Here is a 25460-nt window from a genome sequence, read left to right as displayed (position 1 = left end):
ATTTTCTTACTATCATCTTACCATGAAATTAAATCCTTGTCCATTCTTAGAAAGGAAACAAAATGACCTGTCTGTTATTGAGGAGTTAGCACAGACCTAAATCATTCTCTGCCAAGATTCTTTAAAAAAAAAAAAATCAAGTTCCACTTTGAAAAGATAATTTCTATTCAGATTATGTGCTAATAATTGTTCAAAGCAAGTAATTTCTAATTTTGGAACCTGAGAAAAGTTTGCATCATAGAGTACAGAGATTCAAAACTGTTCCCTTCATTTCAACACAAAAATCTACAACAAATGAACAGTTGATGGAGGCAGGACAGCATTTACTTTTGAATATATTAGGTACTTAAGAACTTATACTTGTGAAAATTCACAATGATTTAAAGAATATTTTGCCAAACCAATGTTGGCAAATAGTTTGGCAACACATTTGATAAAGGTGATTTATATATTACATATAAATGAAGGACAAGTGTAAATTACAATGGATTTAGGTTTAATTACAATATATAATCTACCTTATACCTACACCCACATGGTAATAGCCACATGGCAAATTCACAGTTATAACTAAAAAACTAAATTTAGAACAGTGCTCTTTCCACTACTACTTGCATAATCCCTTGTAGGCTTATTATCTTTTGTGGATTATAATAACCTACAAATTTTACTTCAACATTGTGGCTTAAAAAAAAAAAAACACCAGTATGTTTTTATGCTTTAATCAAAATTGACTGATTTTGAGTTTTAAAAGCTTTTCAGGTGAAACAGAGCAAAGTCCACCTCAAACCAAGGCCCAGACAAGCCTACAAAACTCCTCTTTGTTACACTTGCCAATCTGCCTCAGTGCATCAGTGACTTTTGAGCTTGACAACATCACTCCCATCCTTAGCTTCTAAAGGAAAAGACAGGAACAGTCATGTGAAGAATTCAGATCAAAAATGAAATCTACAGGGGTGCCTGGGTGGCTCAGTGGGTTAAAGCCTCTGCCTTCAGCTCAGGTCATGATCCCAGGGTTCTGGGATGGAGCCCTGCATGGGGCTCTCTGCTTAGCATGGAGCCTGCTTCCTCCTCCTCTCTGCCTGCCTCTCTGCCCACTTGTGGTCTCTGTCAAATAAATAAATAAAAGCTTAAAAAAAAAAAAGAAATCTACATATTCAGAATATCATTTTGAAAGAAAAATGAAATCTATACATTCAGAATGTCATTTTGTGCTTTAGAGTTTTCGTTTGCTTTTTAGTCTGGAAATTCTCCATACTCCTAAGCGAAGCTTCTATATTTAGGTTCTGGGACCCAACTCAGAAAGAGCCAAGGAAGTTTTCCAGCTTTCTTAGGCTACCTCTGGTTCCTCACTTCCCAGACAATGAACAGGAGACTATTTGCCTTCCTCAATGTTTTTTACTTTCACTAAGCTTCCTTTGGAGAAAAAAAAAAATTGAAATATTTGTCACCTTTTTTACCAAAGGAAAATTCCTCATTAATATATGCAGGAAAACTCAAGATTTATTTTCTTCTATTCTCAAAAAGGTGAGAAGATGTGAATATTTATATTGGACCTGTTCCTTCTAACAACAAACCTTTAAATAAAACGTAAAGATAGAAAACCAGTCGACCATGAAAACTGAGATTGGAAGATATACACTCCACCAACTTTACCTTCTTGGTTTCTTTTTTCGTTTGTCTCTGCAATAAAACTCCACATCATTCTTAACACTCAGTATTTTCCTCATGTCCTACTATTTTATTTGCAAATTACCATACAGCAATGTAGCTTCAACATGCTGGTCTGCTTCTGTGTTTTTCACATCAATTACCCACCACAAAATATCACCCACAGCCATTTTAATTTCACTTCCTCACCTGCCAATAACCATTGGTTCTCTGCTATAAAACTGCCTTCTGTTTGTCAAGAGTCCTTGGGGATAAACTTATCAATAACTTAAAGCTAACTGGTGAAGGAGTTATGCAGGCTTGTTCCCTTTAATTCTCTATGACTCCAAAATTTACATAGGTACATACACCCACACATATAACCAATTTACATTGTCTGCAAAAGTAAAGTGCAGATAAAATTCCAAACACGCATGTAGAGATTCACATTTTAACAGCAAACTTACATGCAGATATAAAGAAGTATAGTTTTACATTCTTAAATTACATTAGCAAGCTGAAATATAGAATGCTTTCATGTTTTAGATTTATTCTACACTATGAATCACAGAAATAAGCGAAAAGGAGACATAAACCTCTTACTATGTAGCATTGTCAGCCAATATGGTATTATTTTTACTGACACGTTATCCAACTTGCTTACTCTATACAAACAGTACATAAACATACTATATACAAAACACAGAGTTAGAGCTAACAAATGGAAAGTTTATACAAAATACTTGCTACTGTCAGTATTTAAGTTTGTGTAGGTTTGACCAAAAGACTCAGTCTGTACATAACTTTTCTGATATAAAGGAGTAGTAAGAATGCTATATAGTATTCTTAGCTACAGAAAGAGAAGAATGGAGACCAAGGGACACAGCTGGAATATGAAAGTGCACTGTTGTAAATAGCCACACACTTTAACATAGAAACACACTTTCATATTATCTGAATTAATGTCTTTTGCATTGGGAAGTTTACCAGTAAGTGGTCCAGAATACAAAATATAGTCAGAGAGAACTCAGTTTTCACACTTACTCCTTGGTAGAACTATTAAAAACAAACACTTGCAGCTAACACATTGCAGAGCTGTCAAAATACCTATCAGTGCTGAAGAACCTGAAGGCAAGAATCTGTTCCAACAGATTGAATGAAGAATAAGAACCATCAAAAGAAACTCATAGCTGCCCAAGAGTTTTAAAAATTAGACATATAACACTCAGCAAGTGTGTCAAAGCCATTTTTCATTTGCTCATTCAACTTGAGACTCCCAATAGCTGAATTACATGTATACTGATACCGAGTAAGTACAGCTGAACATAAATATGACAGATATTTATGAAAAGCTACAATATAAATGGTTAATACACTTACACTGATTTGTGTACTGATCTAGTGAGTCACAGAGTCACCCCGACACTTGTTTGACCTAGTAAGTTTCTTGACATGCTCAGTGAATAAGTGTTTCACAACAATTCAATGTCCCAGCAAGCAATCAGGCCCATCGTCCGCTGGAGGCAAAGCTTCTGCTGAATGAAAAGTTGATTTCAGAGTTCTTGTACTTTCCCCACGCACCAAAAGGCACTACGACCACAGTACTATTATCTTCACTACCATATTGTATTGCCTGTAAGGTTTAGCAGGAAGGAAGAAGAAAACACGGGAAATCAGTCTATACAAAGAAAAATAACCGATAATCTGGAAGGCTATAATCTCATTTAAAATAGTTACCAGTGACTTTGCAATCATTCATGATGTATTAATATGTATGACCTTGATACATGTTTATTAGATCATACACAGAATAACAGATAACCCCCTCTCAAAAAACCATATTAATTATATTCCACTGGAGCAATTTTGGCAACAGAAATACCAGTGGACTAAGATCAAGGTATGTAGCTCTTGAAGAAGAAAAGAAAGCATTTAGCATAGGGACTAATACAAAGTAAAAAGTGATAACCTAAGGAAGTGAAAGTGTGTAAGATGTAGCAACAATAAGGTTTATTATGCTCCCTACGAAATGAAAAGTTGCATGAACTAAATTTCCTACAGTGGGAGAACTGTAAATCAGTTTTAAGAACAAAGTCAAATAGCAAATGATATAACACTGTAAGAAGTACTTGGGATTATACTGAACAGCAAATGTATTTCAAAAGAATAAACAGCCTGAGGTTGAAACTGTGAGGGAAATGGTTAATAAAAATATCTGCTGTAAAAAGCGTCAAAATATTGGGATGCCTGGGTGGCTCAGTTGGGTAAGCGTCTGCCTTCTGCTCAGGTCATGATCCCAGAGTCCTGGGATCCAGTACCCCATCGGGCTCCTTGCTCAGCGGGAGCCTGCTTCTGTCTGCTGCTCCCCCTGCTTATGTTCTCTCTGACAAATAAATAAATAAAATCTTTAAAAAAATTTTTTTAAAAAGCATCCAAATATAAAAGTTTTACAAATATAATATAATATATATATAATATATATATAATATGTTTTACAAATAAATTGTAAGACACCCCCCCAAAAAAGGTCAGAACATCAAAGTACTAATATACTTAACATATAGAAAGTTGTTACAATAACCATGAAAAAGACAAACATGCCCATAAGAAAATGGAAAAACACTATATACACAGACAAGAAATACAAGGGTCTAATGAAACTCTGCAAATGTTTAGTTCCACCAACAAAGAAAAACAAAAGCAAATTTAAAACACTAAAATTTGATTTCTCTACCTATCAAATTGGCAAAAAACAATGATCAGCATTTGGAGAAACAGAAATCTATAAACATACTAGAAAACAGTGTAAATTGGAATAGCACTTCTGGAGGGCAATTTGGCAAGCTTATTAGAAGTTTTTGAATAGGGAGCCTGAGTGGCTCAGTCAGTTAAGCATCTGCCTTCAGCTCAGGTCATGATCCCAGGGTCCTGGGGTTGAGTCCTGCATCGAGCTCCTGGCTCAGCACAGAGTCTGCTTCTCCCCCTAACCCTGCCCACATGCTCATGATCTCTCTCTCAAATACATAAACAAAATATTTTTTAAAAAAAGTTTTAGAATACAATGTATCTTTTTACCTAGCAATTTTCTAAGAACTTTACCTGAGAAAATAATGTATGAAGGAAAAAGATGTGCACAAGTAGATACAAGAATGTTTATACAGCGCTCTCCTTCCCTATATATTATGGGAAAGTGAAAGAAACTAAATTTGCTGATTAGGGGAACTAGTAAAAGAATTACAGCACAAAAATATAGCAGAATACAATGCAATCATTAAAATAGCATTGGCTGTGTGAATGAGAACATACATATCTGAGAGAGGTAGGTGAAATTAGAAAAGAAGTGATCCTTCAAAGGACTGGGCCCATTTCTGTAATCTCATGAACACAGAGCAAACAAGACAATACTTCATGCTTGCCCATCTACTTTCAAACAAATACTGCTTTTTAAGTGAGGTCTTGGGGCGCCTGGATGGCTTAGTGGGTTAAACCTCTACCTTCAACTCAGGTCATGATCTCAGGGTCCTGGGATCGAGCCCCGCATCAGGCCCTCTGCTCAGCAGGGAGCCTGCTTCCCCCACTCTCTCTTCCAACTGCTCTGCCTACTTGTTCTCTCTCTCTCTGTCAAATAAATAAATAATCTTTAAGTGAGGTCTTAAATCTTAATTACAAATATTAGCATTTAAAGGTTTGGGCTAACTATGCTTTCCCAGTTGCAAATGTAAAAATTGGGAAATAAAAAAAAGCTGTTAAATTAAAGCATGACTCTAATGATCAGTGATGGCTACAATGTCAAAGAGCTATCTATCCAGAGTATTTAAAGAGCACATGGAGGGCGCCTGGGTAGCTCAGTGGGTTAAGCCACTGCCTTCGGCTCGGGTCATGATCTCGGGGTCCTGGGATCCAGTCCTGCATCGGGTTCTCTACTCGGCAGGGAGCCTGCTTCCCTCTCTCTCTCTCTGCCTGCCTCTCTGCCTCCTTGTGATCTTTGCCTGTCAAATAAATAAATACATACTTATACATGACCTATCCATACATCTTTCTGAATTTTTTATCCACACACCCATTCTTTTTTTTTTTTTTTTCTTTTAAGATCTTATTTATTTGACAGACCGAGATCACAAGTAGGCAGACAGGCAGGCAGGGATGGGGGGTGGGGGAAAGCAGGCTCCCTGCTGAGCAGAGCCTGATTCAGGGCTCCATCCCAGGACCCTGAGATCATGACCTGAGCCAAAGGCAAAGGCTGAACCCACTGAGCCATCCAGATGCCTCTCACACACCCATTCTTAAAAACCAGACAAGGGCTATGCTATAGTATTCCTAGACTGGATATTTACTTGCAGCAGTCTAGTTTAATGGTCTAGTGGTTGAATTTGGGAGCTTGGCTGTCTGGGTTTGAAGCCCAGTTCTGCAATTTAATAGTTTTGAGATCTTGAATAAGTTACTTAACTTTTCAGCCTCAGTGCCTTGGCTTTCCTCATCTGTGCAAAGGGATAGTACTAGCTCTAACCTCAGAAGGTTACAGTGATGATTACATGAATTAAATATATGTGAAGTGTCTGACACATAGCAAGTGGCATTACTATTGACTATTATAATTTACTATTGCTATTACTGTCATATCAAGCTGTGTACAAATCCAAAAAATTAACATAGCACATTCCTTGCACACAAGTTTCTGAACTACTTGGGAGAACGGTGAACATTTTTAAAACTGGAACTATTACGGAGTCAAGTGTAAAATTCCTTGTAATATTGAAGCAAAAACACAAAATTTCAAAGGACTCTTAAGCCCATAGTAGCCCTGAGGGGCTGTACCGAGACCTGCACCTGGGTGTTCTCCCTGCCCCCACCTCCCCCGAACCCGTGCATGCTCCACACCCCCCTCCTTCCCCCGCACCAGCCTAAATTGGGACTTTTCTAGCAGAAGCTCTTGCTGCTGTCACCTGTTCAATCACTGCATGGGCTGCTTCGTTGGGATCATGGCACTGGTTGACAAAGTCACAGATCTCTTGACTATTCACCATGAAATTAATTCCATCTGTTGTGAGGACCAGGAAGCTGTCATCAGCATGCTGTAGCTGCAATCAGAACCAAACAGACTCAACCTTTGAAGAGTATTCAAAATTCAAAGATTTTATCGGTTTGCCAAGTGGTTTGTTTAAGAGCTTAGTGAAAATGGAAGGCCAATATTTGGGGCAAAATTAACATTTGTAGCATCGACCACCAAGGACAAACCTGGCATGTACTTAGTAACACCACAAAGGAGAATCTAGACAGCCAAATGATGAGAAGCAAGCATGGTCCAATGGTGGTGGGCACTGCGGTCTCTGGAGTCAGGCTTCCTGGGCTCACAGTGACCCTCTACTTTTTGGCTAGGCAAACACAGGTAAGTTCACCTACACTCTCGATTTGTCTTCTCTGTAAAATGGGGTGCTAGTAGCTATTCTGGACAGAGCCTGGCCCACAGTAAACCCTACTTAAGTATCTGTAAGACACAATAAATGTAAGTGGGGTAGCTCTCTGCCACCATGGTTGGGAGCCTCTATTATACAGGCCTAGGCGCTGGCACTTGCAGAGAAGGAAGTGTCAGCTCACAACTGGGTGTGTGTTGAGGGAGGTGCAGTGTTAACTGGGCCACTGATCGACAGCATGCAAAAGATGTCAGAGAAAGGGAGGTGGGCGATTGTTTACTTTGGGGCACAAGGGAGGCCAAGGTCAGATTCCGAGTGGTGGCGATGCCGGATATCACGTGTCGGTGAGGAAGGACAGCAGAGCCATTCCACCAGGCCATCGCAGTACAGGGTAAAGCAAAAACCAAGCACTTCATCCTACAGCAGGCCAGTATCTTATTTTATCTGAAAAGTTTATCTATCCTTCCACAAACTACTCCTTCTGAAAGTCATGTTGGCTTTAATGAAGGCTTCTAGCTGGAAGTAATCCTGCTTTCATTCTTTGCACATGTATCAGATGTTGCAGATTGTTACCTTAATCCTCTTTGTTTCTGGTTCTGCTATCACACCACTGGTTTTAAGATCCAAGTCTCCAAGACTCCTTGTCATTGCAAGTCTGCCATTCACGTGAGGCTGTCCCAAACTATTCCAAGCCACAAAACCACCACATTTCTTGATCCTGGTCCAAGAAAAAAAGACTGACATGATACCCCAGAAATGGAGGCATGGTTATATTTAAGAGAAATCAGTTTAAAATGCAAGGTTTCAGGGTGCCTGGGTGGCTCAGTGGGTTAAGCTTCTGCCTTCGGCTCAGGTCATGATCTCGGGGTCCTGGGATCGAGTCCTGAGTCGGGCTTCCTGCTTAGTAAAGAGTCTGCTTCTCACTCTCCATCTCCCCCTCCCCGACACTCATGCTCTCTCTCAAATAATAAAATCTTTCAAAAAAATAAAAATAAAATGCAAGGTTTCATTTCTATCTTGAACTATAGAAACAGCATCCTCATAGAATGATCAGTGGAGCTGGTACCTTTCTTTTTCATCTTTTCTTTCTGGAGTATGGTCAATGGTCAGCTTCATAGGTTTTCCTTTTCTACACAAAATAGCCCGGCTATCCCCAACACTGGCTACAACCAGTTCAATACCATCTCTCACCAGGGCTATCGTTGCAGTAGTCCCAGAGGTCAGAAGGGTTGCTGTAAACATTATGAAAAAGAGTGTAAGTCAGTGACAGTCAAATGATAGGTTATGGAATTTGTATTACAAAACACAGGCATGTTAAACTAATGCTGAAAAGTGTCATTCTAATCTAACTAGAAGTAACGCAAATAAAATGCAAAGGAACTATGTAAGGAAGAGCATGCAGAGGAAGAAGTATTTAATTCAGTAACAAGGCTCCATGCAAACAGAAAAGGTTGCTAACCTAATTTGGTAAAAAATACAATACTGTCTCCATATGGCCTCTATTTATATAAACTAGAGCTGACTTGAACTGATAATTATGACACCCTTCTGTGTACATCAGGTGTCCATATTAAAAGTATTGTATTTTAATTACATTAGCTAAAATGGCAGGATGATTTTTAGGTCTACTGAGCTCACTTAGGCAAGCTGACTTTTCTAAAATTTTTATGCACTTAGAAGGCTTTTTCTTCCATTTCTTAACTTCTATTTTGTGACTGCATTATCAGTTAATAAGCTAAGCAAGAATGCCAAGAGCGTATCATTTGCTCTTCAAGTGCTGTATTTTATATTCTTTCCTTCTACAATTGTTTTAACTTTACAAATGTTCACCAAAAAAATCCTAAAATGGTTAAAGGTCCACATTCTTTTCTATTTATCTTTGTCCTCCTCCCCAGACATGAAACAAAGTTACAGCCATCGTTTTATTAGGAAAATATGGGGTGTGAAGAACGAAGTTCATGCTGGTTTCCCAAACACTTAGTGTTAGTTCACACTTAATTTTCTCTGACCACTAACAAAATTAAATGTCACTTGACTCGAGGTTGCCACTGCTTCCTTCAACCAACCCAAACTACATTTTTGCATCTTTCTTTGATTTATTCAAACTGCATCTGCCCTAAGTTCTTTACTATGCATTAAAAATTTTGAAGATGCATTGAGCCTTGCTGAAAGTGTAACTACTGTGAAATTAAGGGCTAAAAAGTAAAGCAAATTGGAAGAAACTGAAAAAGATAATTTATTTAAAGCAGGTATTGTCTTCAGTAACACGATTAATTCTTTAAAGCATCTAAATAAAATATTCAGGTGATCATCCAAAGATGATTTCTTCTTCAAAGGTAGATTTAGGAAAGTGCTACTGATTTGACTGATTGAGGCTCAATATTTCCAATTTTATCTTTCCAAAAAGATGCTTAAAATGTGTTTAAAAAATTTCATCAGTAATACATTTTGGATGAAGATATATATATATATATATATATATACACACACACACATATATATATTTTCATATTCCAATTGGTGTATTAAAATGCCTGCTTTAATCAGAAATGTAAAATGGAAAAAAATTAATAAATCCTAATCCTTTTTGTCCATGCTGAATCTAATTTATTGAGAAATAGCATTTATAGCTGCACTATCTTCCCATTGATCTTTCGATTTTGGAACTGTTGCACAAGATAGTATCTCAGCAATGCTAAAACATATTACATATTTGTCATTGTGTAACGTGACTGTTTTAGCATAAGAATCAATGATGTTCACATTTAGTTAAATTTTCAGTTTCCCAAAACGTTGTATCATGGAACAGTCAGAGTTTAACCACTGTGATCTTTTCCAATGATGGGAAGCACCAGGCAAGAGAGCACAGGCAGTCACTCACATGCTACCCATCCAAGAAACTTAGTATTCCTCTCCTTTGCTTAAGTGATCAGCAGCAGCTTTTTAAACAAGTGCTTTTAATTAGCTATATCAAAAGAGTTAAAATTCCATAAATGAACACTTCTAAGTTTCACTGTTTAGGATTCTATTGTTATTCACGTCCACCTTGGCCACCCAGGAATTTCAAAGGTCTTGAGTTTTAACCAACCCAACTTCACAGTTCCAAAATCCCAGGATTTATGGGAAATTTTTCAAAACTAACTGTTGATTCTGGTTTGCTAAGGATCTAAGAAATAAAGATTAAATAAGCATTTATTTCATTTAACATGGAAGTAAATATTCTCATTTTTTGCCCTAACAACAAAAACTATAAAACTAAGACATCTTTCAATAAGGTCTTAACACTCACTGTACATTTCCTACTGCAAGTCATCTCAACTAATGGGACAAAGAGGATGTGGGAACCTTCCCGTAGTCCAGGCTAGGAACCGCTGGACTCCTTCACCTGGGACAAAATTAAGCAGATCTCTCTTTCCACTGAAGCCCAGCATATAGTGTCCACGGGCTCCAGGTCTAGAGCTGCTGACCAGGCACAGTTCTCTGCCACAAATAACACGCACAGAGGCAAATAGGAAATTCACCCAGGAATTGTGCTCAAACATTACAAACCTGCAACACAGGGGAGGACAGAGAAAGAGCTGCAAAATAAGGGGAAGCATTTTTATTTGGGTGAAATTTTCACTAGCAAATTACATAGTATTTCAGGAGGTGCCAGATCAACGAATTCAAGACTCAGTTTGCCCAAGTTGATGGTATTTTGTAGCTGAATCCGTTTTTTCATCGCAGAGTAAAACCTCTTAGCTTCACAGCTTCCCATGGTTGGGAAAACTATATGCAAACTCAGGCATACCAAACATATATGCAGTGTTAACACAGAAACACATCTATACATTCATACTCTCTTTCACACATGCATACCAGTCACACATACTTTAATAGTTAGTCCTGAGAAGTAAGACAGTAGCTCTACGGAGCTGGAAAAAAGACATTGTCAATTTGATTGGTATTAGCATCAGAACTGTCCCAATAACTAACGGGAAAATTCATGGGTTCTGCGTTGAATATTTTGTATCTAACAAGCAGTACATAATCAGAGAGGATGTTCACTACAGTATACCACCAAATTACTGGGAGTCAAATATATATTAAGAAGGAATTAAAGCACCTCCTGTACCAGACACAAGAAGTACACATTTGTTAATGACACTTAATTTTTCTTTTCAGTAGACTGATTAATTTAAATTAATTGTTTAAATATCAGCTAGTAAGGCTCTTGAGCTCTGGTGCATATTTGTAAGTTTATGGAAGTCACAAAATGGGTATTTCTGCAGCTCTCTTCTTTCCCCGGTGTTGCAGGTCGACAAATCAAAGAAAAATGATCAAGTTTTTGAATGGCAACATAAAAGTAAAAGCTCTACTTTTCACAGTATAAACCACTCCTCCCAGTAATTATTCTTTACACCATAACAATTGTTTACGGTGTAAACAATACTATGTATAAACCAATATGGTTTCCAATATTTATTAAACACGGTGTCCAGACACTCAGGACTCCTGAATACTGAAATGCAAGTAATGAACGGAAGCAGTAACAGCACAATAAGTATCTCTTCAGTGTCGTCCCTATTGCTCTTTTCTTTTGGCCGCGCCCAGTGTAAGACGGGTCCTCAAAAACACCGGCTTTCTAACACTGGTTATTTTGTAGGGGTCAAGTAATGTGAAGCACGTGGACGTTTCCCATGGGACTCATGATGCTGCCACCAACATCTCACACTCTGAACGTCAGAGCAAGTCTTCTCTTTCTGATCCATCTGTCTTTTGGGGAACTTTGCTGCTTTCAAGCCTTAAGCAATCCAGAAACACTTGGAAGCGTTTATAGAATGTAAAGGATGTAATCTCGGTTTTCTACCACCCTGTCTGTTTTAAGTGAGATTTGCTCACAGACAGGAGCGTAATGGGAAATCATTTGAATTTGCTGGCTGGTTTCATTAGTTGTCAAAAGACATATGACTGGCATGAATTGAATACAAAAATATTTGAAGATAATGAAATGAGCTTCATAAATAAGGGTTATTTCAAAATGTGTCAACAACAAATCCACAGGGGCGCCTGGGTGGCTCAGTGGGTTAAGTCTCTGCCTTCTGCTCCAGTAGTGATCTCAGGGTCCTGGGATCGAGTGAGCCCACTGGGCTCTCTGCTCAGCAGGGAACCTCTTCCCCGCCCCCCTCTGCCTGCCTCTCTGGCTACTTGTGATCTCTGTCTGTCAAATAAATAAAGTCTTAAAATAAAAGAATCAATAAAAATAGCCAGCAACTTCTAAGGGCAAGGTTCTTGCTGTTTTTGGTAAGTGGCATTCTGATTTTCTTCTCCTCAAACCATCGCATTTTTTTTTTTAAGATTTTATTTATTTATTTGACAGAGAGAGATCCCAAGTAGACAGAGAGGCAGGCAGAGAGAGAGAGGCTGGAAGCAGGCTCGCTGCTCAGCAGAGAGCCTGATGCGCAACTCCATCCCAGGATCCTGACCCGAACCAAAGGCGGTGGCTTAATCCGCTGATCCACCCAGGCGCGCCCAAACCATCACATTTTAAACTGAAATAGTAACTATTTTAAATGATAACAAAATAATCTTTAGCACGTTATGCAAATGTGACAGCTTTGGACTAAATTCTTGAAAAGGAAAATGTTTTATGTTCACTTTATTTTGTTTACTTTCTCTCAAGAAAGCTAATATGGTATAATTGAGGGGTACTCCTCCCATTTATACCCCAAATTCTACCATTACTGATTCATTCCCTTGGTTTAACCAATCTCTTTTCAGGCTTCCCCTACTTAAAATTCAAATCCACACAGGATGACTCATTAAAACACATACACTGTATTTATAATTTCATTAAACTGGCTCTAGAATAATCAAAGAATAAACTGTAATAACTTTGGTGAGAAAGAACAGACATGGCAATCAGGCCAGTCCAAATAATTGAGTGCCTTCCAGATTCTATATAGGGTGCTCAGCGATGGAGATTCAGAATGAATAAACACAAACCCTACCTTTAAATCCTTCGCTGGAAGGGATCAAGGAGAGAAAATAGGACTGACGCTGATAGAAAAGGCTAAAAAAAAAAAATCCCACAAAAGACCTGGAAAGGGCAAACTGCACTTACTTCGCAATTTTATTTAACTAGCCTGGCTCCTACCCACAGCTCTGCCAAAAGAACATTATCCATTCTTATAATGCTGACACAGCTTCAGTTCTTACTAAAAACCAAAAAAAAAGTTTTTAATTTAAATAATAACTTTGAAATCTGAAACATGTTTTTTTAATCCACAAATTGAAAAGGTAAATAACTTACACCATCTACCTTCTACCTTCAGTGGCTTTAATATATTTGATAAAATAGGCCCCAATATCAAAAGGCAGTTTTTAGCAACATTGAAAAGATTGGTAACTTGCTAAGAATAAATTTTAAAGCTGTTCCCAAAATACTTATTTAAAAACACACACACAGACCAAGTGATCTCTAAGAATACATACAAAACGAGATTTAAGAACAACAATGTCATGGTAGACTGCTTTCTTTTAGCAGCACACTGGGTAACATTGTTGTGCTCCATTGTACTTGTAAACAAATGGCCATTAAATGAAAAGTAAATTTTAGACTACCTTATGAAATTTCTGAGATCATTAGCTCAAGGCATATGACAGATGAATAATTTATATTCAGTTTAAATAAATAAATTCAGTTTAAATTTATTATTAGAAAAATTATATTTTTTATGATTACTTACTTTGTACAACTGTCTCTGAGTAAAACACTTTTAGAAAGTTTCTTTTAAGATAGGCCAATTAAACAATTTTTTTCCTTAAGTTCAAAATTCCCTTTAATTAGAATTTATTATTTTATAAAATGAAAGGGGTCCTCTTATACGCCGAATCTCAGTTTGCAGCATCTTTGTCGATTAGATCTTTTACCAAAGGGCTGACTACACATGTTTGATTGTTGGCCCACACATTCCCCATTATAAGCTTGAGGGTTTTCTTCTGACAGGTAGAGCCCAGTAACAGCTGGGACACGCCCCCCCACATTAGAGCCAATGAACACCAGGGTGTGAGATACAGCCAACCTGGTTATGGATGAAACCAGAGCATACCAATCTTCAGTCATAAAAATAAAACTACAAGAAAGTGTTTTTGACTCTTCTCTTCTACCTCCTATATTTGACCCATTAGGAACAAGAGTTCAATCATATACCTACAATTTGCCTTCTCTCAACCTCTATTTTCAAAGGTGAGGAGCCAGCTGGAAGGAAAAAAGTCCAAAGGAATGAAGGAGAAGAGAAAATGGGCCGAATGATCTACAAACAAGAAAACAAATCCTTGAACAAAGAGAGTGGACTCTGATGCTTTTCCAAAAAGTATGATGACAGTAAGGTTCTCAAAAAAAAAAAAAAAAAAAAAAAAAAAAAGGCAGGAAAAATCTTGTAAGATGGTGAATAGAGCCATCTTACTCATCTTCTACGATCTTCATCATTAAGCATGCCCCTGAGAGAGGCTACTGTGGGTGCCAGGGAAATCCCAGTGCTCACTCTGCAACTGGCCCTTGTCAGGGAAATGAGGAGAATTTCCATCCCTGTGCTCTCCAACTGAAAATTGTGAAATGCTATTTCTCTGGTGCTTTGACTTCCTTTAAATGAAAAGGTGAACCAAACACAGATTAATATTGTGCCATTCACTTTCAAATCAGTTATGAGGTATGTATGCATACATTTAAATGGTTACTGCGGAAGTTTTCCAGGAGCAAAAGATTTGGGGGTCAGCTAATTAGAAAACACAAATTCCGTTCTTCTGAACACTTTTGATAAATTTGGTCAAAATCAGAAACATTCCACTTTCAAAACTTCAGGACATGCAGTAGATAAATTTTAAAAATTCAGCTGACATGTCCTTGTGTTTAACAAATAAAAACAAAAACATCCCTGGTTACCACAAAGCTGCAAGACCAAACTCTTCCTTCTAATTAAACAAAACAGTGCATACTAGCCATTGTCTTTTCTTATTTAGGACCAGTTAGCAGTTTTCTCCTTGTCTGGACAGTTACTACATGGCTAAATGAGATCACCCTCCAGTGTCTTTCGGTACTTGCTCATCAGATTCATCTAAAAAACCCAAAACTGTAAACCCTCCCACAGTATGGACCTCCTGTCCATATAAAGAGCAAATTTAAAATTTTTTAAATCTTTTAAAAATTTAAATTCAGAACCATCTTAGGGTTTCAATTTTTGAAAGATTCTTCAAGATATTTCCTTTAAAAATGAGGTTCTAACATTAATTTGTATTCCAAACAGCATTTAAAGTTATTCCTACTATAAAGCCATTTTCAACATAGCATCCTCATAAATAAACTTACATTCCCACCCCAAAGGGCTTAAGTTGTTTCCTTTAATTAGACAAGCCCCCTAAGACTCTAAGGAATGTGACTGTTTTACTTACCATCCGCAGACAGGTGGGCGTGCCTTGAAAACGCTTTATCTATTTCTAGAAAAGCCAAGGTCAACACAGTTTCCAAGTTCTTCTCCTTAGGAAGCAAGTCCCTTTATGGAGAGGGAAAAAGAGTCCCAAACAACTGTTTTATAATAGTTTCTCTTCTTCATCCAGGTCCCTCTAGCTAGCTGTTAGTCCATACAATGGAACTCCATGGTTTGTCTTTCAGATGCTTAAAATCCATAGATTAGCAAATCAAATTAGGAAATAACTAGACTAGGAAAAAAGCCTTTAAGAACAATAAAAGTCCAAGTCTCCCTCCTTAAAGATGAATACTCTCTATCCACAACTCTGAGAGGTCAAAATTTCCTTCAAATAAATTTACATTACTGAGTTCAAAACATGAATAAATCAACTGATGAACAGAATAACTATACACAAGAAAACAAGAAATTGTCATGTTCTCCCTCTTTTAATTCAGGCCATATGATCCCCAAAAGACATTAATAACTGCAGTAAATAAACTTTTTTAAGAGCTCCAAAATACCCTCATTAAATGCATTTCCCCCACACTACTGTCAATCATCTAAAGCTACGGGTACCACTTGGAAGAAGAATTACCATTTATTGAAAAACCGCAGGTCATGCACTGGTAGGAGTAAATGCTTTTCATAATACATGAGATCGTGCAGCTTGTACGACTCAGCTTGACACGATCACAAATCTAAGTGCTGTTGATCCTGGTCAGCGTCCCCACCAGGCAGAATGGTAATAACCATCAGTTATTATTGTTACCAAGGGGCAGGCTTAAGCTACTGCTTGTCCGTCAAGCAACGGTATGGAGCCACTCAATTAACTAGGGTAACAAATCTAAGTGCTGTTGATCCTGGTCAGCGTCCCCACCAGGCAGAATGGTAATAACCATCAGTAGTAACAAGGGGCAGGCTTAAGCTACTGCTTGTCCGTCAAGCAACGGTATGGAGCCACTCAATTAACTAGGGTAACCCTGAACATCTCAGCCAAAAGGCTGACGTTTCAAACCTGAAGTATAAGGTAAACTGCAAAGTCAAGAGTGAAAGCCACTGTACATACATGATGCATTTCTCCATGTGGGTGTGACAGAAATCCGCGGCTGCAGGTCCGCCGTGGCCGTCATACACCGCGAAGTACAGGACCTCATCTGTCAGCTGAGCGCTGTCAAACCGGTCTTCATTCTCTTTCCGTTTCCCAATATGCGAGGCGCAGCCCACGTTCTCCAGGCTGATTTTGGGAATTGGCTTGCCATACTTAATGCTGGGCGGCAGCAGAATGGGCTCATCGATGCGGTTATCCCAGATCCCAAAATTATCCCAGGTGGCCGGACGCCCACTACCATCCGGATCAAACCGAGAACACCTGGGCTCCGAAGTGGAGCTGTGGCAGGTGGGTGTCAGCCGCTTGTCGTCCTGCAGTAGGCGGGAGCTTAGCAGCACTCTCCTTCTCACGTGGCTCCCACCGCTTCTCACCAAAGTAATTAGGGCAGCTGTGGACATACCTCAACTCCAAAGGACTCGGGAATGAGGGAAAGACCAACAGAATAATGGAATGTCTTCAAGAAAAATGATGCAACTGAGGAGGGGGGGAGAGAGAGAGAGAGAGAGAGATTCCATCAGTAATTTCACATGTAACTGAGGTATCATATTACCAAAATGTAGGGCCATAAAGAATGTGGCACCTAACAGCCTACTTCGAAGAATAGTGGATCAAAACCAACATTGATATACATACCCCTTTCACAGTGTTTAAATTCTATAAACATTTGACAATGTGTATGTATCATGTAGAACAAATGTTTCTCATACTTTAACCTACAGTCACCCCGGGAACTTGTTAAAACACAGATTCTGCTTCAGTCGGCCTGGGGTGGAACCCAAGATTCTGCATTTCGAGCCAGCTCCCTGGTGACAGCAAACAGCTGATCCCTCAGGCCCACACTTTGCATAGCAAGAAGGTAAAACACAGGTGTAAATAAATATTCTTCCCTTTGTTAAGGCCATTGCTCTGAAGAAAAGGTAGGGGCAAATGTTGACAGTTCCAAAGTCTCTTAAGGAGGAAGGAAGTAAAAGTAATTGGTTATAGAATAGTTAGGACAGGGGCGCCTGGGTGACTGAGTTGTCCAGTGTCTGCCTTCAGCTCAGGTCATGATCCCAGAGGCTTGGATGGAGCTCCACATCAGGCTTCCTTCTCAGCAGGGAGCCGGCTTCTCCCTCTCCCACTCCCCCTGCTTGTGTTCCCTCTCTTGCTATCTCTCTGTCAAATAAATAAATAAATGAAATCTTTTTTAAAAAATAGGGCAGTTCTGGGGCGTCTGATGGGTTAAGCCTCTGCCTTAGGCTCGGGTCACGATCCCAGGGTCCTGGGATTGAGCCCCGCATCGGGCTCTCTGCCAGGCAGGGAGCCTGCTTCCCCCCTCTCTCTGCCTGCCTCTCTGCCTACTGTGATCTGTCTTAGATAAATAAATAAAATCTTAAAAAAAAAATTGGATAGTTCTATACTCAGAGTGCCCAAGTTTTAACAAAGACACAACCTAGGATCTAAATTCTGTTTTAAGAATTGTCAACTTAGAGGGCGCCTGGGTGGCTCAGTGGGTTAAGCCGCTGCCTTCTGCTCAGGTCATGATCTCAGGGTCCTGGGATGGAGTCCTGCTTTGGGCTCTCTGCTCAGCAGGGAGCCTGCTTCCTCCTCTCTCTCTCTCTCTCTCTGCCTGCCTCTCTGCCTACTTGTGATCTCTCTCTCTGTCAAATAAATTAATTAATTAATCTTAAAAAAAAAAAAAAAAGAATTGTCAACTTAGGGACACCTTGGTGGCTCAGTCAATTAAGCAGCTGCCTTCCGCTCAGGTCAGGACCACAGGGTCCTGGAATTGAGTCCCACATTGGACTCCCAGCTCAGCGGGGAGCCTACTTCTCCATCTGCCTGCTGCTCTCCCTGCTTGTGCTCACTCGCTCTTTCCCTCTCTCTGATAAATAAATAAATCAAATTTTTTAAAAAACTGCCAACTAAACTTCACATACTTCATTGTTAATGAAGAATGGTTCATGCAAACACTCCCACAGGCACAAGGAAGAGACAGTTCTGATGTGTGTGATCACTGGGACTGGGGGACCCCACCCTTGTGAGTTATGAGCAACTGATTTATGCATTTACATTAACAGCTGCTGGTCTCCTATCTACCCATCCAGCAGCCCAGCCCTTGCGTGCCCTGCAGACTGGGAGCTACTGCCCGAGACCACATTTCTTTTAACCTATTCCTCTACACCCCCATTTCTGGACTCTGCCCCAAAGCTGAATCCTCCCCTGGGTGTTGTCAGGGGGAATTCCTACACCCTTGCAAGAAGGGCTGTGCTCCTGGCAGTTTTCCATACAAATAAGGTTCCAAGCAAAAATTCAACTTCACACTACTTTGTTTTGTTACTTAATGTATTAAAAAAAACAACTGGAAAAGACAGCATAATGTCAAGATTTGATAATGCTGGTGGAGGGTATACAGGTATTACTCTCAATTGTATGTTTGAATTATTTCACAATAAAAAGTTGAAAAAATACCTCAACAAAAGGCACATATCCACACCACACACACAAAGCCCAACTTGAGTGAACCCGTAAGTACATGCACTGCAGATTTCAAATAATCTTTTTCAAATAAATTTTTGGAAATCAGTCTAGTTGTGTAAGAACAGTAAATAAAACAGTAAAAGAAAAGATGATGTTCTAAAGAGCTCCCTTATGGGGGACCTGGGTGGCTCAGTGGGTTAAAGCCTCTGCCTTCAGCTCAGGTCATGATCCCGGGGTCATGAGACCAGGGTCCTGGGATTGAGCCCTGCATCGGGCTCTCTGCTCAGTGGGGAACCTACTTCCTCCTCTCTCTCTGCCTGCCTCTCTGCCTACTTGTGATCTCTGTCTGTCAAATAAAATAAATAAATAAAGAGCTCCCTTAGATATCTCTACAACAAAAAACATGTGTGCCCTGCCTTCATAGAATTTAGTATAAAGAAGGCCTCCCAAAGAGTGAAAGACTTAGGAAACCATTCCTTCTTCCCCTTTTAGCTAATAGCAGGTGTAGAAGATTGAAACTCCCTTCTATGACAGTATTAGGGGTGGAGGAGATGTAGTATTCTGGTTATCAAGTATCAAACAGAAGCAACACATTAAACTACCCAAAAAAGGTGTTTATCTCTTTGCTTCTGACTGAAGGTGATCTTTTTATTCAGCAATAATAACTATGTTAAATAAAGGTAAGGACTTGGGAAGAAATTTCAAACTATAATACAATCTATGCTAGGAACTGATTATTGAAGAAGATACTTCACAAAGCAGCTTTATACCATACAGAAAATAAAGAAAACTTTTAAGATACGCTTCTTACAAACCATTCATATTGAAGAGTGCAACAGAAATTAGTGAAGCACAATTCTTTTTTCTTTTACACTGAGCTGTAATTGACAATACAATACTGCACTAGTTTCAGGGGCACAATATAATGAGTTTGTTTTTGTATAAGCAAAGTACTGTTCTTTTGGCTTCAGTCTGAAATCATGTGAGCTTTATTCAGCCTTGGGCCTTTTTGCTGTTGTTCACCTAATTTAAAGAAGAGTTCTAGAATTAGAAGCAAATAAATATTGAGTAAATTATTTTGCAGCTCTTCTAGGGCACTCTTGTCTTCTCTCTCTCCTCCAAAAACAAAACCAGAGCTGCATTTTTAGCAGGCAACAAATATCCATTGGAAACATTATTTAAGAATGAAATAAAGTGGGGCGCCTGGGTAGCTCAGTCGGGTGAGCATTGGACTCTTGGTTTCGGCTCATGTGCTGATCTTACGGGTTATGGGCTCCAGCCCCACTGTTGGGCTCTGTGCTCAGCGTGAAGTCTACGGGGGATTCTGGATTCTCTCCCCCTGCTCCTTCCTCCCCACACTCCGGGCGGCGCTCGCTTGCTCGCTTTCTCGCTCACTCGCTCACTCTCGCGCGCGCTCTCTCTCTCGCGCCCCCCACCCTGAAATAAATAAATAAATCTTTAAAAAAAAAAAGAAGAAGAAGAAGAAGAAGAATGATATAAAATGGAAGTTGGGCAGTTTCTGTAAAAAAGGGGGCACTTGGGTGGCTCAGTGGGTTAAGCTTCTACCTTCAGCTCAGCTCCTGATCTCTCTGCTCAGCGGGGAACCTGCTTCCCTCTGCCTACTTGCGATCTCTCTCGGCTAATAAATAAAATCTTAAGAAAAAATAATAATAAAAGCCTCGCTAGACTAAAATCAATCATCAACTTGGCCTTCTTCCTCATTTATTATCTGCACAATCATCTCATAAAGTAAGCAGAAGAGTCAGGAAAACATTTACTTTGGGGGATACTTTCGGCATAGATGAAGGGTGAGCCAGATATACAACTAGATCAGCGTATTCAAGCAGGTGACTGTGTATTTCCAAAGCAATATAATTAAATCATATTAATCTCCTTATTCCCTGGGGAAACATTCAAAGACGACCTGTGTTCCCAAGCTAAATAACTACTTTGAATTAAACCTGCAAATCAAAATAAGTTTCCTCCAGGGATTCAAGCTAAGAATTAGCCATCAGCTGCCCCCAGTTCTCCAAACGTCCACAGAAATGGCTACACACTGACTAGCAGACAAGAAAGTCTAATTTATGATGTGGGGAAGAAACCCAAAGTCTACGGGGGGAAAAACAAAACAAAACAAAACATAAAAACAAAAACAAAAATCCAATCAATGTCCTTCATAACAAAAAGAGTGGAGAACAACCTGACAAACACCTAAGAGATACTTTTGTTATTTGTCAGCTTACCAATTATAAATTGGCATGTATTTATCATTCTGCCCTTCCCCCCAAAAAAGTTATTCAGGAATCTTTTATGTCAATCTCTCAGAAATCAGGATTAGGTTATTTTTTAAACCATTTTAACATTTATATTCAATCTTTGAAAGTAAAAGTCATCCAAGAGAGTCAAAGGGCAGAATTCCACATGAAAGCTAGTTGAAGACACAAAAATGTAAGAGCAAGAGTTAAATCAACCAAGAGCACAAGAATATATTACCCACACATCATATTCAACTAGCAAATATAAAATGCAAAAACAATCTTAAGAAAATAAAGATAAATAACTTGGCTGGAATCCTAGTGACAAGAACAGGTTATTTATATCAACAATCTAAACTATATTTATATATATATATAAATAATTTATAAATATATAAAATTTATATATATAAATATTATATATAAAAACCTATATTTTATATATAAAAATATATATCTATTTTAAAGAATTTTATTTATTTGACAGATCACAAGTAGGCAGAGAGGCAGGCAGAGAGAGAGGAGGAAGCAAGCTCCCTGGTGAGCAGAGAGCCTGATGCGGGGAAAGCAGAGGCTTTAACCCAGTGAGCCACCCAGGTGCCCCCAACCTAAACTATATTGCTAGTCATAGACCAAAAGGGGGGGAAAAAGGACAATTTTCCTTCTAGACCAAACTGTTCCAAATTTCTTTTTATTTCCCAATCAAAACAAAAATTTATGACCCACAAATTTACTTTTAATCACATGAATATTTAACAATGTGAGTATGCACACATATATACACACACAAAGAAACCCTATACTGTCAATAAATAAATGCCTGAAAACATTTTCTTTTTTCTTTTTTTTTTCAGCATTTTAAAAAATTTATTTATTTTCAGCATAACAGTATCATTATTTTTGCACCACACCCAGTGCTCCATGCAATCCGTGCCCTCTATAATACCCACCACCTGGTACCCCGATCTCCCACCCCCCGCCCCTTCAAACCCCTCGTTTTCCTTTTTCATCATTTTCACACTGATTTGTGTGACCAGGGGGTTCTCCATCTTCCTCCTTAATGTTTTAACAGTTTAATAGGATACTTGAAAGTCCTGACACAGAACTGCACCTGGTTTAACAATTTTGACTAGCAGGAGGGATTCTCAGCAAAGGGGTTACACTGGAAGTAAGCGTTGACACAATTCGAGTTGGCACAGAAATTCTGCATGAGGGCACTGCTGAAAGCCCACATCCAGCGAGTAGGAAATCTCAGGTGAAATGCATCAGAAAGGAGAAAAAGATGCATTGGTTTGTAGTGTACTTTTGAAATACATACTTGATTTAAAAATAAAAGACGGTGAAGAAAAGCCACAATATATAGCTACAAGATTGCTATGCTAGTTTTGCATCTTCATATCATTCTCATTTTATAACCCCTCAATGGCTTAAATATCTCAAAGCTATCCAAATTTATTTTTGGATAAGAGAGTCACTCACTGTTTCTGGAAAGAGGATACACTTGGGATTTCAGTTAAACTGTTGACTGCTGAAAGCAGGTCAAAAGGGCAATTTATTGTTGAAATTTCAAGTGCATGCCAAAATTATTCAGTCATTCTATGGTTCAGTACTGCAGAACGCTGTTTCGATCTATCCCTCCAGCAAAAAAAATGTAAGAAAATATTCATAGTTGCCCATTATAAAGCAAAATTCAGGTACCTTTACATCAGTAACTTGCACAAAGGATACACATGGAATTTTAATATTCCCAAAGCAAATATTTATCAACTTTTTTAAAGACAAGCAACGCATCTCAGTAAATTCAAGTATTCCAGGAAATGTGGGCTCCAATATTTTATCACTACTGGGCTGGGAGGAAGGGAAACAAAGTATAATAATGTTCATGAGGGAAAGAACAACAATAAAAACCCCAAATGATTCCCCTTGGGTTTGATGTAAACAGGTTTAGATGTTTAGAGGAAGTAAAGTCGTGAATATTGTCTATTATTCTAATTCCATAGATATATTTTAAAACATCTTTGTTAATGTGGATACAATTCATACACCACGTTCCAAACCTGTACCTTTATACTTCATTTAAGGATTTTCCTTGACATTCTATACTACATCAACAGCACATCTCCCCTCTTCTTTCCTCTTCTCTAAGATTCTAGTCAAGGGAGGTGCCTTTGTCAACAGAAAGTGCCTATGGTTGCAAGAAAAAAACATTAACAAGAACTCACTGCTCAAAAATTGTAACTATTTTATTACCCAGTGGTGCATCTGTTCTCTTCCTCTAATACCATGACATCACTACTCTTCTTCAAGACCATTATAATCCGTCACTTGTCACTCATTCTGACACCGGCGACAATCTCATTCCTTCCTCCGCACTGGTGGAGGATGAGTGCAAAGGGCTTAAGCGGCCTTGCTGCACGTTTTCAGTCTGAAGCTCAGAAAGGCCAGTGGAGCTTTAGGGACTCCAAATTCCCTGGCTATTTCCACCCGAAGTCTCGTCTTTGTCGCCTCCTGTGAAATCTCTCACCTACATGATGCGGTTACTAAAAAAAAAAACACAAAACATCACCAGCCACAAGGCTTCTCCTGGCAAGGCAAAACCCACATCCTCAGATCGACACCAACCAGGGCTCTGCATCCTGCTCTATTCCGGTCCCCTGAAACGCTCACCCTCGGACAGTTCAGGATCCTGCGCTCGCTCGCCGGCTGTGACACATCAGTAGCCAGTGTGATAAGACTGCAGGAAGCACACCCTCCCGCCCGCGCAGCGCTGCAGATGGCTAGGCTCCCTCCAGCACCTTCCGCCGCCCGGTCTCCGCCTCCCAACCACCCTTCTCGCCGCACAGATCTCGGGCGTCGCCACGTCTCCTTCACCCCGGTTCCATCGGCGGCGGCAACGCGACGCTGACCCCTGCAGCATCCTCGAGTCCGGAGTGGGCGACCCGGATCTTCGCTACCGGGTAACGCGAACGAGCAGCCCCCGTCCTTTCCACCATCCAGTTCGTGGTCCCTCCTGCCTTCCAACCCCGGCCCATCCACTCGCAATGGTGGCGCCTCCAGCCTGCAAGTCAAGTTTAAGGTCGAGCGTGGGGGGTCCCGGCGGGAAACGCCCACTGCCGGCAGCTCAGTCGGGGTGGGCCGCGACAGAACGTGCTACTCAGGACCTCCAAAGAGAAGGAAGCGGCGCACAGAGAACCCAGACGCTGACTGTGGGGCTGGGGATTCGGACTTACATTTCCCCTCCCCTCCCGGACGAACCCTCCGTTTCCCCTCCACTCCGCAGACTCCGAGCGCAGGGATGCGACCCCACCTACAAATAATATCATAAACTGTTAGCAATAAATGAAGTGCCCTCTCTAGGCTCTTACCTCGCGACGGGCACGTCCCTGGAAATTTTCTAATTAATTAACGGAGGGCGGGGAAGGGACTTCCCGCTGGGCAAGTAAGATTGCCTTCCCCGATGTTTCCGATTTCTGGAGCAAGCAGCTAGCACAGCCACTGGCTCTCCCGCTGGAAAATCTCCCCAGTTTTTCGCCCGCAGTGAGCCAGATGGAGGGGGGGGGTCTGTTCCCGCTGACTGACGGCAACTCTGGCCAATCCGCGCTCGGAGAAGCGGTGCGCCGGCCGCCCGCCCTCGGTCGCAGCCAATCATAGATTCCAACGGAACGAGCCTCCCCGCGACTGCAATTTGGTTTGGCTGACTTTTCGCAGCTCGCGGTAGATGGACGTCGACCTGGGCCAGTAGCGGCTCGAGGTGACATTCCGCCCTCCCCGAAGGCCTTGACCGTAGGGCCAATGAAGGGGCGCCTGGGAGGTGGGTGGGATCGGGAGACTGCGTAAATCGCCAGCGGGTAGAGGAGGGGTGTGTGTCCCTTGTGGCAAGGGGGCAGAGGTTGTGACACCTAGGAAAGCGAGAACGAATGCCAGCACTTCGGCAGAAAGGCTTGAAAGGCATCTGGTTTCACTGCAGTTCTTTGGAAAACTCACAGTGCAGTGCTCTCCGTGACTGCACAGGCGTCCTGTGATTCCTTGGGAACGTCGATTCATTCGTTTGACAGATACTTCCATGTTTATGGAGGACCTTTTGTATGCAGGACACTGCGCCAGGCGTTGGCGCTGCAATCCGGACACA

The 25460-nt window shown here is 40.2% G+C and overlaps 1 protein-coding gene across 6 annotated transcripts; it reads right to left on the bottom strand.

Moving 5' to 3' along the window:
- Window positions 1-1720: 1720 nt before the first annotated feature.
- Window positions 1721-24889, bottom strand: PPM1K (protein phosphatase, Mg2+/Mn2+ dependent 1K). 6 transcript variants are annotated; one of them, XM_045079382.1, is made up of 9 exons: window positions 24697-24889; window positions 23954-24389; window positions 23582-23871; window positions 16575-17090; window positions 15492-15592; window positions 8128-8293; window positions 7635-7779; window positions 6594-6728; window positions 1721-3283 (listed from the first exon to the last, which is right to left on the bottom strand). In XM_045079382.1, the coding sequence occupies exons 4-9, from the start codon at window positions 17012-17014 to the stop codon at window positions 3152-3154; spliced, it is 1119 nt and encodes a 372-aa protein (XP_044935317.1). In that variant the 5' UTR covers window positions 17015-17090; window positions 23582-23871; window positions 23954-24389; window positions 24697-24889; the 3' UTR covers window positions 1721-3151. The 6 variants fall into 6 exon arrangements, with proteins under 6 accessions (XP_044935317.1, XP_004756153.1, XP_044935318.1 ...); XM_004756096.3 differs by having other exon boundaries at window positions 23999-24389; XM_045079383.1 differs by lacking the exon at window positions 23582-23871.
- Between the last annotated feature and the right edge of the window lie 571 nt (window positions 24890-25460).

The sequence above is a fragment of the Mustela putorius genome, unplaced genomic scaffold, assembly GCF_011764305.1.
Source record: "Mustela putorius furo isolate JIRA1106 unplaced genomic scaffold, ASM1176430v1.1 tig00000382_pilon_pilon_pilon, whole genome shotgun sequence".
Classification (NCBI taxonomy): domain Eukaryota; kingdom Metazoa; phylum Chordata; class Mammalia; order Carnivora; family Mustelidae; genus Mustela; species Mustela putorius.
The sequence above is the reverse complement of the archived record's forward strand: the minus strand, read 5'-3'. Positions and strand labels throughout refer to the sequence as shown.

Coding starts and splice junctions, on each gene's coding strand:
- PPM1K (XM_045079382.1), bottom strand. CDS start 17,014: ATGTCCACAGCTGCCCTAATTACTTTGGTGAGAAGCGGTGGGAGCCAC. Junction 6,729..7,634: donor CAGAAACAAAGAGGATTAAG/GTAACAATCTGC, acceptor TTCTGATTGCAG/CTACAGCATGCTGATGACAG. Junction 3,284..6,593: donor CCCATGCAGTGATTGAACAG/GTGACAGCAGCA, acceptor TAAACCTTACAG/GCAATACAATATGGTAGTGA.